The sequence below is a fragment of the Uncinocarpus reesii genome, genomic scaffold, assembly GCF_000003515.1.
Source record: "Uncinocarpus reesii 1704 scaffold_1 genomic scaffold, whole genome shotgun sequence".
Classification (NCBI taxonomy): domain Eukaryota; kingdom Fungi; phylum Ascomycota; class Eurotiomycetes; order Onygenales; family Onygenaceae; genus Uncinocarpus; species Uncinocarpus reesii.
In genome coordinates this window covers 3,156,910-3,169,902 of record NW_003052500.1, presented here as the reverse complement: position 1 = coordinate 3,169,902, position 12,993 = coordinate 3,156,910, and the positions used below count along the sequence as shown (strand labels likewise).

Sequence of the window (12,993 nt, the reverse complement as noted above, 5' to 3'; positions counted from 1 at the left end):
TATGGAGTGATATGTCATACTAATTATGTTGGGTCACAGAGATAATGTGGTTACGCCTGAATTTGGAGAAAGGATTTTGCGATGATACGAAATCGATCGTGTTTGACGTGGTGGACAAGAGAGAGATCAGTTTGTGGGCCAAAGATTCTTGTCGAAATTGCTATGGAATCTCATTATTGGGAATTTTTGGTTATTTCTAAAAGAGCTGACATGATAGTTCTATGTAACTAAAGGCATGATAGATCTATGTCAACAAAACTATCCTTGTGTTTATCCTATTCTCCTTGGCTGAAGTCTTCCTTGATAACTTACCACCCCTGGTACGGAGTACGGAGAATGTAGTTTAACAAGGGAGTAGTTACTCACAGTAGTTAGCTACGAGGATCTGACCCCTTGGCTAGACAGACTACACAGCCTCCATGCTGAACATAAAACATCCTCTCCAACAACATAAAGTTGCGATTCCACCACAGCTCTGATAGGTTGAACAGCCATGGGGTGGACGATATTCCGATGCCTAGTGTCGGGACACCCGGCATCAAGGGGCATTCCCTCCAGAAGTCGAAATTGCCCATGAAATCAAACCCTCAGGCTGTCGATTGTCGAGGAGTTGTCACTTTCGTTGAAATCTGCAAAATGGTTTCGCAATTGAAATACTTTATTCCACTCTGCTCTGTATGGGGGGCCATATCGGTCTTCTATTTCTCCTACCAAAATGGCCACATTCCAGCAGTCCAGGATATGGCTGTTTCCAAGCTGCTGCCTGGAGGAGAACTACTAAACACCAATTGGACTGGTGTCACGGTGATTGACGAAATTCTGACTGCTTTTGTGCCATTTTTCTATCCTATTGTGAATGGGACGTCCCCTAACCTGTCCCTCTACGCAGCCAAATTTGCTGGTGCTGTCGCCGCTATCTACATACTGGTCTGTCTAGAGTCCGTGAGAGCTGGAAATCAAGGTCGCCTCATTGCGTAGTGAGTAGAGCCCAGCTTCCAGACGGCGAGGAACCCCAGCCCGCCTCCAAATTGAAAATCTCCATTTATCTTTGACGCAACCGTCAGCTAACCTTTGGAACAAGCCCATCATTCTTTGGCTTAGCATGGCAGCTATGCAGTTTTGCGGTATCGGCACCGCTATATGTCACTTTGCATCTTTTCACATCGCCAACAGCCAGCAAGCCGACTAAAGAAAACATAAATATGCCTGTGATTCAAGTGAAAACCCTGCTGTGGAGCACACTTGCCGGTTACGTTGTGCCGTCCGTGTTGGTCGCCTTTCCTGAGATGGCACAAGGCCTTCTCCCTTCAAAGCAACACGGAATCGCACTTTGGCAAGCGTGGCCAATCTACGTGGCTATCTTTCAGTACGGAATTAGCAAATCTGCCGAAATCTGCTGCCCGTCGGGCTCAGGCAATGTAGCCCAGAATCGAAGTAGCCTCCGCTACCTGTATGCCTTCGCATTTGCTTGCGCAGCAATTCCTCACATTGCGTCCTGGGCAATATCACTTTCTGCCCTTGCGTTCCCGACCTTGTTCAGCCCAGAACTCGCATCGACCCTGACGCCACGAAATGTGTTTGAAAATATATCTCCCTGGTCGTCTCAAAAACCTGAAACTCTCGGCATGGGAACATTATGGCTTCTGCAATGGGATTATATGACGGCTGCGGCGCCAACATTGCTTTGGGCAATTCTACTGTATAATGCTGCGCATTCCGCATGCGGAATCCGGGTCAGCAGCGTGAAACTGGGGTTTAAAACAATTGCGCTTTGCGCGGTGGCTGGGATAGCTGGAGCCGCGGTAGAGTTGATGTGGGAGAGGGATGAACTATTATTCGGTTCGTCGGATGCCCAAAAAGGGCAAAGGGGAAAAGAGTGAGTAGCCTGTATTTAGATTGGCTGTCCGTTGTTGTATGATTCCCAGACTGCATCTGTTATCCACTTGTTGTGGAGGTATGAATAGCTGGGGGACGGAGGAAACTGGAACAAAATTTGTACAATTCTCGTGTAAAAAGCCTAAACCCACATTGGAAAGAAACCTATAATGCCAAATAAAAGGAAGCTGGTATACATTATATATTCAGTCTATTTTTTTGGCTCCTCTTTCTTCTCCTCGGGTTGTGGAGTTGGCAATTTGAACTGACGGAAACAATACGTATTAGCTTTTTCAAAACAATTCATTTACTTAGAAGGGCCTCTTTGACTTACATTGTCCGGCTTCCTATCAGTGCCCTGCCCAACCTGCTCCCAAGCAGACGTGCCGCCCTCGAAATTGCGGAAGGCTTGTGTCAATTCCAATGGCTCAACAACAATTCTCTTCTTTTCTTCGTCGTATCTGATCTCAGTGTACCCTGTAAGTGGAAAATCTTTTCGTAACGGATGTCCGTCAAAACCATAGTCCGTCATGATTCTTCGAAGGTCCGGATGACCGACGAAGAATACACCAAACAAGTCGTAGACCTCGCGCTCGTACCAGACTGCTCCATCATACAAGGAAGTAATGCTCGGAACTGGGGTTGCCTCGTCTGCGTACGTTTTCACTCTGATCCGAGAATTATGGCGAACGCTCAGAAGATTGTAGACGACTTCAAAGCGATATTCGCGCGTTGGGAAGTCGACTGCCGTAATGTCGGAAACCTGCTTGTATTCTGCGGCGGTATGGTCTTTCAAAAAGGAAATAACGGGGATGACGCCAGCGGGCGGGATATAGATTGTCAATTCGTCTTTCCAGACGGAGAATTGTTGGATATATTTGGGGAGGCAGGACATCAGGTATTGGCCATAGGTATGAAGCTCTTTCGATTTCTCCGCGTATTTGTCGGCTGGGTTGACGACAGCACGGTGGAGGGCCTCGATCGCTGAGGAGATTAACCAGATCAGTTACTCGATCGACGAGTATAAGGCAAACCCGCAGGAATACTTACGTGCACGGCGCTCATCCCTTTGGTTTGGGAGTGGACTGCCGGAAACCACCTTCGCTTCGTGGAGCGCGGCTGCACTGGAGAAGAGCCTTGCAGTTCTTGCCGGTCTAGCATAGGCTAGAGAGCGGCTCGACGCCAGCCGCATCATTGACCTTGCTGACGCCATGGTGTGGTAAACAATTGAGCTCGCAACAAAGTCCTCCCTGGCGTGAGGTTCCGCTGCCTCTTGTTTGTGATGCCATTCAACATTCAGCGTTGTGAAATGCATGTTGCTGATTGGATAACAGCAACTACATAATGCATCTTGCTGATATAATCTGGGAAAATCGAAATTTCCTCAAGGTAAGCGTTCTGATTGGCTCCCACTTGACAAAAAGTCAAAAGGGCAAATTTCCTGAGTCAGCCATGCTAAAACGGGTTAAGCTCATCTTGACTCTTCCTTTCTCTCCTCCTCCAGAGCCATCTCATCAACACTTTTCGCCGACTGACAACATCTCTCTCTTCCTAATTCCTTTATCTTTTCTCTTCTTCGGTTATTTCACTTCACTTATTGGCGCCTTCAGTTACAATAATACACTTGTTTTCCCGGTGCATATTCATTCTCCTTGTTCATGTTCCTGCAGACTCTCCAGTGCATTTCAAGAACTCTCTCGGCCCAAGTCTAAATCCCTTCAGCACCCAACGCTAAAATGTCTCTAAGAACCCAAAATGATACAGTAATTGATGATGATGATGAATTTTGGTATGATAACTTCCTATTCTTCTTGGGCTTTCACCCCGCTAGGCTGATATGTGATGCTTACTCTTATTTCAGCCCTCTCTGCATTGAAGAATTTGACCTATCGGACAAGAACTTCAAACCATGTCCTTGTGGTTATCAAGTATGTTATTCGAACCACCTTCGATACTCCTGTCGCTCCCCCACTTCGATCTTCGAAATCGCGCCGAAACTCATTTCACCTGCTGATACCGTTTAGATTTGCCAATTTTGCTACAATAACATCAAGACGCATAGCGAAGAGGGCCGGTGTCCCAATTGCAGACGCGCATATGACGAGACCACAATACAATACAGGGTTCCTGACGCGGATGAGTAAGTTCATCTTGGCTATATTGAGAAACCCTCCTCTCCGCGCTGACACCCGATTTCAACTAGGCTCAAGGCAGATTTAGCATTAAAGCACCGCAAAGCCGCCGCTGCAAAGAAAAGGGAGCAAGAGAAACGCGAAATCGAAGCTTCTAGTCGAAAAAATCTTGCCGGCGTTCGTGTCGTTCAGAAAAACCTTGTCTATGTGATAGGACTCAACCCAACTATTAGAGACGAGAGCCAGTTATTGCAAACATTGAGAGGTGATCAATACTTCGGCCAGTATGGGGATATAGAAAAGATCGTCGTCAGCAAAGCGAAACCTGGTGGCAACCCAAATCAGGGTATTGGCGTGTACGTGACATTTGCAAAAAAGAGCGACGCTGCGTCATGCATTGCCGCTGTTGACGGCTCCGCAAACGGCGATCGAGTTTTAAGGTACGGCTTGATTTTGTCCTGATTTTTTATCTGCAAGCAGCTGATTGTTTCACTAGAGCCCAATACGGAACCACCAAATACTGTTCGTCGTTTCTTCGTAACGAGCAATGCAATAATAGGAACTGTACCTTCCTCCACGAGACCGGAGAAGATAGCGATAGCTTCAGCCGCCAGGATCTATCTTCCATGAACACGATCTCTTCTCAACGCCCACATCCGAACTATCCCAATGTTGCGGCGAGTCAGCCTCGTGCTTATCAGCAGCCAAGCCAGCCCGGATCGTCGAGCTCTGTCTCAGTGCAGCGACATTCTAATAGGGATGAAGGAAGTCGATCATCAGGCGGCGACTCGCCTGCCCTTCCGTCATCTGCTAGTTGGGCGAATAAAGAGACACTCGCACAGCGAACAAGGCGACCTAGCATGGCCGCGAGTCGTGGTACACCGAGTCCAAAGCCTTCACCTGTAACTCTTGCAACCAAGCCCGAAGAGCCAAAAATTACTATCGAAAGACGGCCGCAACAGAATAGTGAGAGCTCACGGCAACATACGCCGACGCCAGCCGGCGGTCCTAGCTCGGCGCAACGTGATTCTGTACCTCCTGTCACCTCACTGTCCACATTTCAGGATAAATCTGTGGTCCTGGACAATCTGGTAAAGGCAATCAACTCTTCGGAATTTCGGTTCCAGTTCTCGCCGGCTGGCCTCTCAACTGATGAGCTTGCTTTCATTGAAAACCATCCTTCGCTCATCGATCCTTACGGCGGTGTTAAGCGGCGTGCCATGCGTGAAAAAGCGGAACAAGAACGAACAAAGCAAGAATCTGAAGCTAAGATGCTTGCACAAGCCAATCAAGCTGAGGAGGAAACCCTGGAAGGTGGCAGCTCACAGCTCGGTGGTGAACCAGAGGAATCACATTCTGCCGCTGGGGGACGTAGTGGCCGTGAACCGCAAGCTATTCAACCTCCCTCCCAACAGGCAACAGCCTCGAATTCTGCCGTTGGATCCCCTATTTCCGCTGGCCATCATTTCCAAAGCTTGAATGTAAACGGCCGCGCTCTTACTCCCCTCCAACAGCAGCAGCTTATGGCCCTGAAGTCTGCCAACAGTCAGCCAACTGGCTTGTTAGATCAGCTTCAATCTTCTTCGGCCAATGGATATGATCATAACCCCCTCTCTCGTCCGAATGCGTTTCAAAACCAAATGCCTCCCATAAGCACGATGTCCGGCCATGCGCGACAATCTTCAAGGTTTTCCTTTGCGAATGATTCAAATGCCAAAAACTCCAGTCAGAGAATTATCAACCAACAGGCTGCCATAATGCAGGCTTCGACCCCAAACCCGATAGCTGCTGCTAATTCACAGCATGGACTTGGCAGCCACTATTTTACCAGTGGTGTTCAAGGTCCTCCCCCAGGTCTCAAGACTACAGGCACTCCACCAGTAAGTGGAGGCGGCATGTTTGCCCAAGGTCACGGGTTTACAAGCACAATGAATAATAATTTGGGACTCAATGTCAAGCAAGATGGGAACGCCGATTTGATGCGTGAGCTTATGCGTGCTCGTGGTGGCACAAGTGGCGGGGGTGTTCAAATTTCAGAGGCAGCAAAGCGTGAGTACATATCTTCTTTAACCCATCAACACAATGCCCCTCCTCCCCTGGCTCCCGTTTCAGGCCTTCTCAACTCGCTTTATGGCCCTCAATCCGGTTTCTATCAAGACCCAGGGCTTCAGAAGCAGAAGAAAAGGGGGAAGAAGCACAGACATGCTAACACTTCCTCCGGTGGAGGTGGTGTAGTAGATCTTGCGGACCCGAGTATCTTGCAAGCGAGAATGCACCAAAATAGTGCGACTGCTGTCGCTGGGCAGGGACTGTACGGGAGTCAGGGTCAAGGTGGGTACAACCACTCCAACATGGTCTTCAGCGGAGGTTTTGCCAGATGGTGATATCGTTTTTCTACACCCTTCACTTACCTTTTTGTCCCCCGATTTCTTCTTTATCTTAGCGCTTCTTTTCTATAATCTTGTGGATTTCCTCCTGCGCTTGATTGTCTTTGCACTGTTTTGCGTCTCCATCGTGACACAGCGTTTTGTCTTTTACTATATCGGGAGTTTACGCTGTTTTGCGAGCTTCTGTCCTCGTTCCGTTATTTCTTAATATTCTATGCCTGGCAGCGCTGCATATGACACTCGATGCAAAAATTTCCGGCTGGGGCGTTGGCATGGCGTGTCTGCATATTTGCGGTGAGGTTGGTGGAAGGCGTCAACCTTTTTGCACCGTATCTATTTTCTCTGGGCCTTCCAGGTCGTTGGTGCTTTAATTTGGCATCTCGAGTTCATTTTCTCAGCGACCACCGGGCATACAACTGAGTCTTCGTGGGCAATCTTTTCATGTACGTTAAACCTCCCTGCTTGGATGTGTATCCAAGCCTGGCAATACGTCGAAAGCAATTTTCTCACATATTCTCCATTAGAACTTATCCCCTCTTCCTCCTTCCGCAATTGTGGATGATTTCAGCCGTAGTGATGAATTCTCCCTACCAAGTGTATTGTCCGGGCGAAGCATGTAGCATGTTGCAGCTTGTTTTCTCTCTTGTTCACTCCTGTCCAGGCGGTCTCAGCGTTCAATTCGTTACACTTTCTGGTTGTTGCACAGGAAAGCTAACAGGTTGTTGAACAGTGGATGAAGACTTTCCGCCTTTAGCGCCTCCCAAATCCGCCTTGGACACCGTCCGTATTCCATCCAGATCCCATATTTCCATAGGATCCCCTGTCTCTTCTATTAGATCCGGAACTCCGACTCTTCCTCCGGGTCTACCTCTTCCCCACGGCCATCCCGCAGCTTCTTTAATCAATGAGTCCGACTTGGGTTCCAGTCCGTCACCGTCCAAACGGCGTGCCTCCGGTCAAACCACCATTGCTCCTCCACCTGGTTTAACACCACCCCAAAAACTCAGGGAACCCGTTGTCTCCAGGGGCGCGACTCCAGTGGTACCCGAATCGCCTGCGACATCGAAGCCAGATACTGCCAATATCCTCGCTGAAGTTTCAACTGGGTCACCTAAACCGAAATCAAGCACATTTGCTGTGCAGGGGATTCGGGCCCCTTCGCCATCCAGGAGTAGCAAACGACCAACCGACGAAGTAACTTTAACCAAACAGAGCAAAGGGGTTTCCAAGGAATCCCATGGCAAATCGAAACCTATCAAGCTGGATATCTCGTTTTCTACTCTTTCTCGCGAGTCTGCGTCTCCCTCCCAAACTGCCCCCCCTTATCACCTTCCAGCTCTTGCTACGTCAGTGGTGGGCTCGCGACCAAATACACCTGGAACAGTAGCGTCTCGGATGTCCGATTCCCCCGCTCCCCGTCAGCCACGAGTATTACGTGTGGTAGATACTCCAAAGTCGGAAACCCCACCGCTACAGTCATCGACTGCCACTTCAGGCTCAGTTACAGCAATGAAGCAGCGGTCACGGAGACCTAGCATTTCTTCTGTCAGTCGCCCCGCCACTCCGGCAGATATTGGCTCTGAATATGATCCCTATACGTCCGCTTCCGCGTCGCGAGCCAATTCCCCGCCGCCAAGCAGAATCGGGTCAGCCCCAGTTCGTGCCATGTCAAAAAATCAAGTCAAAAAGCAAAGAAAGCTCAAAGCCGAACAGGCTGAATCAAAGAAGGAAGAAGAAATCTCCCCTACTCCTCCTGAAGATACTGTACAAGCTCCTATATTGGGTAGAAAACGCAAGACGAAGAAACCATCTAAGCGCAACGTAGATGCTGCAGAAGACGGTGAAAGGACGCCATCGGTGGCAAACGAGGAGCCTCAAGCGAAATCAAGCGGCTATGCGACTCCCAAACAGATGGAGTCTGCTGCCAAAATCTCACCCAAGGTTGAAGAAGTTGAAGAGGAACAAGAGCTCGACGAGCCCTGGCGCTCGAATAACACCTTGGAACAACTCATGGTGGATTCTGAAGCGATGGGAATACCGCTTAAAGAGCTCTTCGTCGAAAGAACCGCGTCTCTGCCCACTATTCTTGCCCAACTTTTCAAATCCGGCGAAATGGATTTGCATGTTCACCCACTTTTTAATCCTCCAAATCTAAATCAGCGTGTTGATATGAAATGCAACGCTGACGACTATGATTATTTGAAGCGGCCAATCCATTTATCAGAAGATGACCGGAAAAAGCTTCTTCGTGGAGAGCCGATTCGGCTGAATGGCGGGTCCGACCTCTTGAAGCATAGATGTCTTATTACTCCTCGAGGATGCATATTACGACATCTATCTGCCGAGGAAGAGGACCACTATCTGTCTCTAGAAAAGAGTCTCACCTCAGCTATGGAATCTGGACATGAATACCCAGTTTTTGTCATCACAGAGCCGGATACCACTAACCGCGGCGGAGGACTCGATGCCCTATTTGCAACTCCTGAAAAATTTAACATTCGGTGGATCGACGATGAGGCATCTCGAAGTGGCCTGATTACGGGCACCGCAGAGGATTCTGTTATTTTATCTCATCCATCTTCCCAGGCACCTACGACCACACCGCCCAACGTCTTTTTCCGCGCTCGAAGCCGATTCAGCTCGGTCTACCAGTTGGGCAGTCCCCAGCAGCACAGATCCATCAGGTAGCGCAGTTCCCCCACGGTCATCCGCGACTACCAAAAGCATTATGACTGGTAGTACTCTGGGCCCTGATCTCGAAGAGTTGATGAGCGTGCCTGACCAAGAGTTACGCACGATGATTGAAGCGGCGCAGCGTGAGCTCGAAGTATCGCGGAAGGACGTAGATGCCGTGGATAAGAAAGCGATGGCGCTTGTGAAACGAAATAAGAAGCTGATGCAGCAAGCATTGACGGCGGCGTTGGAGTTTTTGACATCTCCAGATGCTAAATCCATGTCATAGTCGGTTGGATTCGCTTTGAAAAGGATTGGCGTCGGGTCAGTGGATACCGCTCTATCTGTTAGGATTCGCTTTTCATTGCACGGGCATGACATTTGATGGGAAGCTCAACTTTGGTTGGTTCATCTGGCATTTACATGAGTTTTTAGTCCTTTCGTTTTGCTGATCAATTGATCTGGTGAACAATCAGAGGTTGGCGGGTTAGCCGTCAAATCATTCTTATGCCTTGATGATACATACTGGCTGAGCGGTGGGATTTTCTTCTTCTCTGTACATCCCTGGCCTCATTGCATTCAAATGGCAAGTAAATACAAGACAAGTAGTTTATGTCCTTCATCTATCCATTCTAAAACACAAGGATGGGGTACGGAGTGAATATTGACATCACTACAGTGATTTATTATGGCCTTTTATAGGCCACATTTGGCATTTTAACATACAAACGCTCCTCGCGTATTCCAACTGACAATAGCCACCTCTGATACATATAAACAACAACGGTACTGGTTATTTAACATTCAAATAAAATCGATCAAGTTGCCCAGCAAAATAAGTAGCTCAGCAGGAGTCGCCTTGCAACTGCAACTGCATCTATATCGACACTCCCACCGTACAAACCAAACAGATTTTCTAACGACTAGGAATTCTATCCCAATTGGATATTTTGGGTATCTATCAAAGGGAATTGCATCATCAAAGGCCACGAGAGTGTCGTCCACGCATCCCTTTGATCTAAGTGGAAGATGAATCCTGTCCGAGCGACTTCAGCGGCGTAAAGTAGACAAGGATCGCTGTTAGACACTTGCTCTATACGGCTTTTATAATCCTTTCAATCCACCCTCATGCTCCGAAACATCGTATTCACTGGGGTATGCTTCCATAACGCGCCTCAGCTCCTCCTTTTGGGCTAGGAGCTCGGGAGTCATCTGTTCATAAACATCGGTAAATAGCTCCTTGATCGCTGGTTTTTGCTCCCGTTCTGCGGCAGCAAATTCTTTGAGTACGGCTTTTCGGAGCTGTTCTCGGGTTTCGCGCTCCAAGTCTTCATTCCAGATTCCCTTATTTTCCATCCACTTGCGAAGACGGGTGATGGGATTATCACGTCGCTTCCAGTCTTCGACCTCCACACGTGCACGATATGCAAAGCTGTCATCACTAGTGCTGTGGTGGGAAACGCGGTAGCTCATGGCTTCAATGAGAATTGGTCGGCCACCATTCTCCAAGGCCATCCGGCGGGCTTGCTTGGTGACTTCACGAACGGCGAAGATATCGTTCCCGTCAACGCGGATCGTATCGATACCGTATCCAACACCTCGACTAGCAATGCCGTCGCCGCGATATTGCTCCAGAGTTGGGGTGGAGATGGCATAGCCGTTGTTTCGGCAAATGAAAACGACAGGGCAAGATCTTGTTGCAGCGATGTTGAGAGCTGCATGGAAATCACCTTCACTGGCCGCACCTTCGCCGAAGTAACAAGCTACAATCTGTGGGGCTACGTTGGGGTTTTGAAGAGTTTTGAGCTTCAAAGCATAAGCAGCACCTGAAGCCTGGGGGATCTGGGTGGCTAATGTGGATGAGATGGTGTGCTGGTTTGGAGTACGTCAGCAATTGAGACTTAACAAAGTATGGGCATGGAGCACTTACAGCTCGAACATTCGTTCCGCCATAATGAACAGGCATATTGCGACCTTTGCCATTATCATTCTTATTTGCAAATAACTGGCTCATAAACTCTTTCAGTGAAAATCCCCGTTGCTGAAAAACACCAGTTTCACGGTATTGGGCGAAAACAACATCATCTGGTGAAAGGGCAGCAGCAGACCCCACAGCAATTCCCTCCTCACCTGCCGAAACCTATTGGCCTGTGAGAGACTGTACCAAAATGGACTTGGTTGAAAGACAAAACATACCATATAAAAACTTAGACGGCCTTGTCGTTGAGCTTCAAACATGATCATATCCATAATGCTAACTGCCATTTACCAACGTCTTAGCAACGAGCTCCCGGTCCATCAGGCCCACGGAAAGCATACCTTGAACCATGTTCTTATACCATGTGATGATCTCTTCGTCTGGCACATCGGGGGCTCTGCTCTTGTCTACTATCACACCATCGGAGTCCATGACTCGATATGTTGGGATTGCAGGTAGCTCGGATGGAGTGACAAAGGACAGGTTGGTTGTGAACTTGCTGTTCACGGCGCCTGGGAACTGCACACTGGTTGGTTTCAAGCATATTAGCATGTCTACCCCAATAAGGCCGGGCATGCTATATCGGAACGTACTGGTCAGACCCGGGTTTCTGTGATATCGAAGACGCCCATCGTGCTCTTCCAACTTGCGGTCTGAAAGCAACATTCGTTCGTCGAGTGGAGTGCAAGCACTGGCGGAGAAGAGGTCTGGACATCGTTGCGGAGTGCCCGAGATGCACCGGTTCAATCGACTAAAATCCACTGCAGTGATTCCCTTGTAGTGTGCAAAAGAGCGAGATGAGAAAAGTGCGTCTTTCCGCTGCGAAAAGCAAGCGGCCCAGAGATATGCGCTTCACGGCGAAGGAACCCGGCGGTCAGTCTCGGCTGGCGTCGGCGGCACAGAATCGCCCGCATTACGTAACCAGTCTTATCGATAAGGAGGCTGACTAACCACGCCTTGGCCGCATTGAGTTTAGCGTGGTCCTGCTCTCAAAACGCAGTCGAATTAATGATCGCAGCTGGCAAAGCAACACACGGCAAGCAACAGCTCTGAGAGTACCGCATCTAGCTCACTTACAGCAGCGGCACCTCAGCATGTCCTGCAAATCCATCTGGCGGACTCTGCATTGGAGTGCGAAACGCAGGCCAGTGCCAGTAAAAGCACCATATCGTTGCTTCTCCTGCTCCATCCAGGCTCAAGCTAACAAGCCCCGGCAAGATGAGCAGACTACTCATTTCGGATTCGAAACTATTCCCGAGTCCGCAAAGGAGTCAAGGGGTATGTTCTTCACCTCCGCTAGTTGTTTCCAATTTTCAATTCTGTCCTTTTTCGGGGTCGAAGGCTGATTTACCGCTTCAGTCGGAGCTGTCTTTAGCTCTGTTGCGAGCTCCTACGACACGATGAACGATCTCATGTCGCTTGGTATCCACCGCCTTTGGAAGGATCACTTTGTCCGGTCATTGAACCCGGGTTCTCGCTATGCCCGCGAACAAGGTAAACAGGAGAAAGGCTGGAATATACTCGACATCGCCGGTGGGACTGGCGACATTGCATTTCGCATGCTAGACCATGCTACGAACATCAACAACGACCCCTATACACGCGTAACGGTTGCGGATATTAACCCCGACATGCTTGCAGAGGGCAAAAAAAGAAGCCTTGACACCCCTTACTACAACACCGACCGCCTGTCGTTCATGGAAGCGAACGCGGAATCCATGCCTTCGATTCCTGACAACTCGGTGGATTTATATACGGGTTGCGTTTGGGATTCGGAATTTCACGAACAAGCAGATCGCGTTGGAGGGAAGCTTTTCGTGTGCTGAAGCCCGGCGGTGTGTTTGCATGTATGGAGTTTAGCAAGTTGACAGTGGGCCTCCTCGATGAAGTGTATAAGCGATGGAGGTTTCGGAGCAATTTCCGTTGATCGGGCACTTTGTTGCGGGGA

General features: G+C 49.0%; 5 protein-coding genes across 5 annotated transcripts; 3 read left to right on the top strand and 2 right to left on the bottom strand.

The window, feature by feature from the left end:
- Nucleotides 1–513: 513 nt before the first annotated feature.
- UREG_01283 (uncharacterized protein) lies at nucleotides 514–1,880 on the top strand (the record flags this gene model as incomplete). The annotated part of the gene is made up of 2 exons (XM_002541721.1): nucleotides 514–977; nucleotides 1,118–1,880. 2 exons carry the CDS (start codon nucleotides 514–516, stop codon nucleotides 1,878–1,880), a joined length of 1,227 nt encoding a protein of 408 aa, XP_002541767.1.
- Nucleotides 1,881–2,086: 206 nt separating this feature from the next.
- On the bottom strand, nucleotides 2,087–3,088 carry UREG_01282 (NADH-ubiquinone oxidoreductase 30.4 kDa subunit; the record flags this gene model as incomplete). Its single annotated transcript, XM_002541720.1, has 3 exons — nucleotides 2,087–2,140; nucleotides 2,210–2,859; nucleotides 2,926–3,088. The coding sequence occupies 3 exons, from the start codon at nucleotides 3,086–3,088 to the stop codon at nucleotides 2,087–2,089; spliced, it is 867 nt and encodes a 288-aa protein (XP_002541766.1).
- A 523-nt stretch (nucleotides 3,089–3,611) lies between these two features.
- Nucleotides 3,612–9,356, top strand: UREG_01281 (uncharacterized protein; the record flags this gene model as incomplete). The annotated part of the gene is made up of 9 exons (XM_002541719.1): nucleotides 3,612–3,664; nucleotides 3,737–3,803; nucleotides 3,900–4,015; nucleotides 4,079–4,447; nucleotides 4,504–6,338; nucleotides 6,620–6,693; nucleotides 6,750–6,837; nucleotides 7,125–9,078; nucleotides 9,134–9,356. 9 exons carry the CDS (start codon nucleotides 3,612–3,614, stop codon nucleotides 9,354–9,356), a joined length of 4,779 nt encoding a protein of 1,592 aa, XP_002541765.1.
- An 815-nt stretch (nucleotides 9,357–10,171) lies between these two features.
- Nucleotides 10,172–11,760, bottom strand: UREG_01280 (2-oxoisovalerate dehydrogenase alpha subunit; the record flags this gene model as incomplete). The annotated part of the gene is made up of 5 exons (XM_002541718.1): nucleotides 10,172–10,939; nucleotides 10,998–11,207; nucleotides 11,264–11,325; nucleotides 11,387–11,571; nucleotides 11,639–11,760. 5 exons carry the CDS (start codon nucleotides 11,758–11,760, stop codon nucleotides 10,172–10,174), a joined length of 1,347 nt encoding a protein of 448 aa, XP_002541764.1.
- A 379-nt stretch (nucleotides 11,761–12,139) lies between these two features.
- UREG_01279 (ubiquinone biosynthesis methyltransferase coq5) lies at nucleotides 12,140–12,871 on the top strand (the record flags this gene model as incomplete). Its single annotated transcript, XM_002541717.1, has 2 exons — nucleotides 12,140–12,323; nucleotides 12,405–12,871. 2 exons carry the CDS (start codon nucleotides 12,140–12,142, stop codon nucleotides 12,869–12,871), a joined length of 651 nt encoding a protein of 216 aa, XP_002541763.1.
- Between the last annotated feature and the right edge of the window lie 122 nt (nucleotides 12,872–12,993).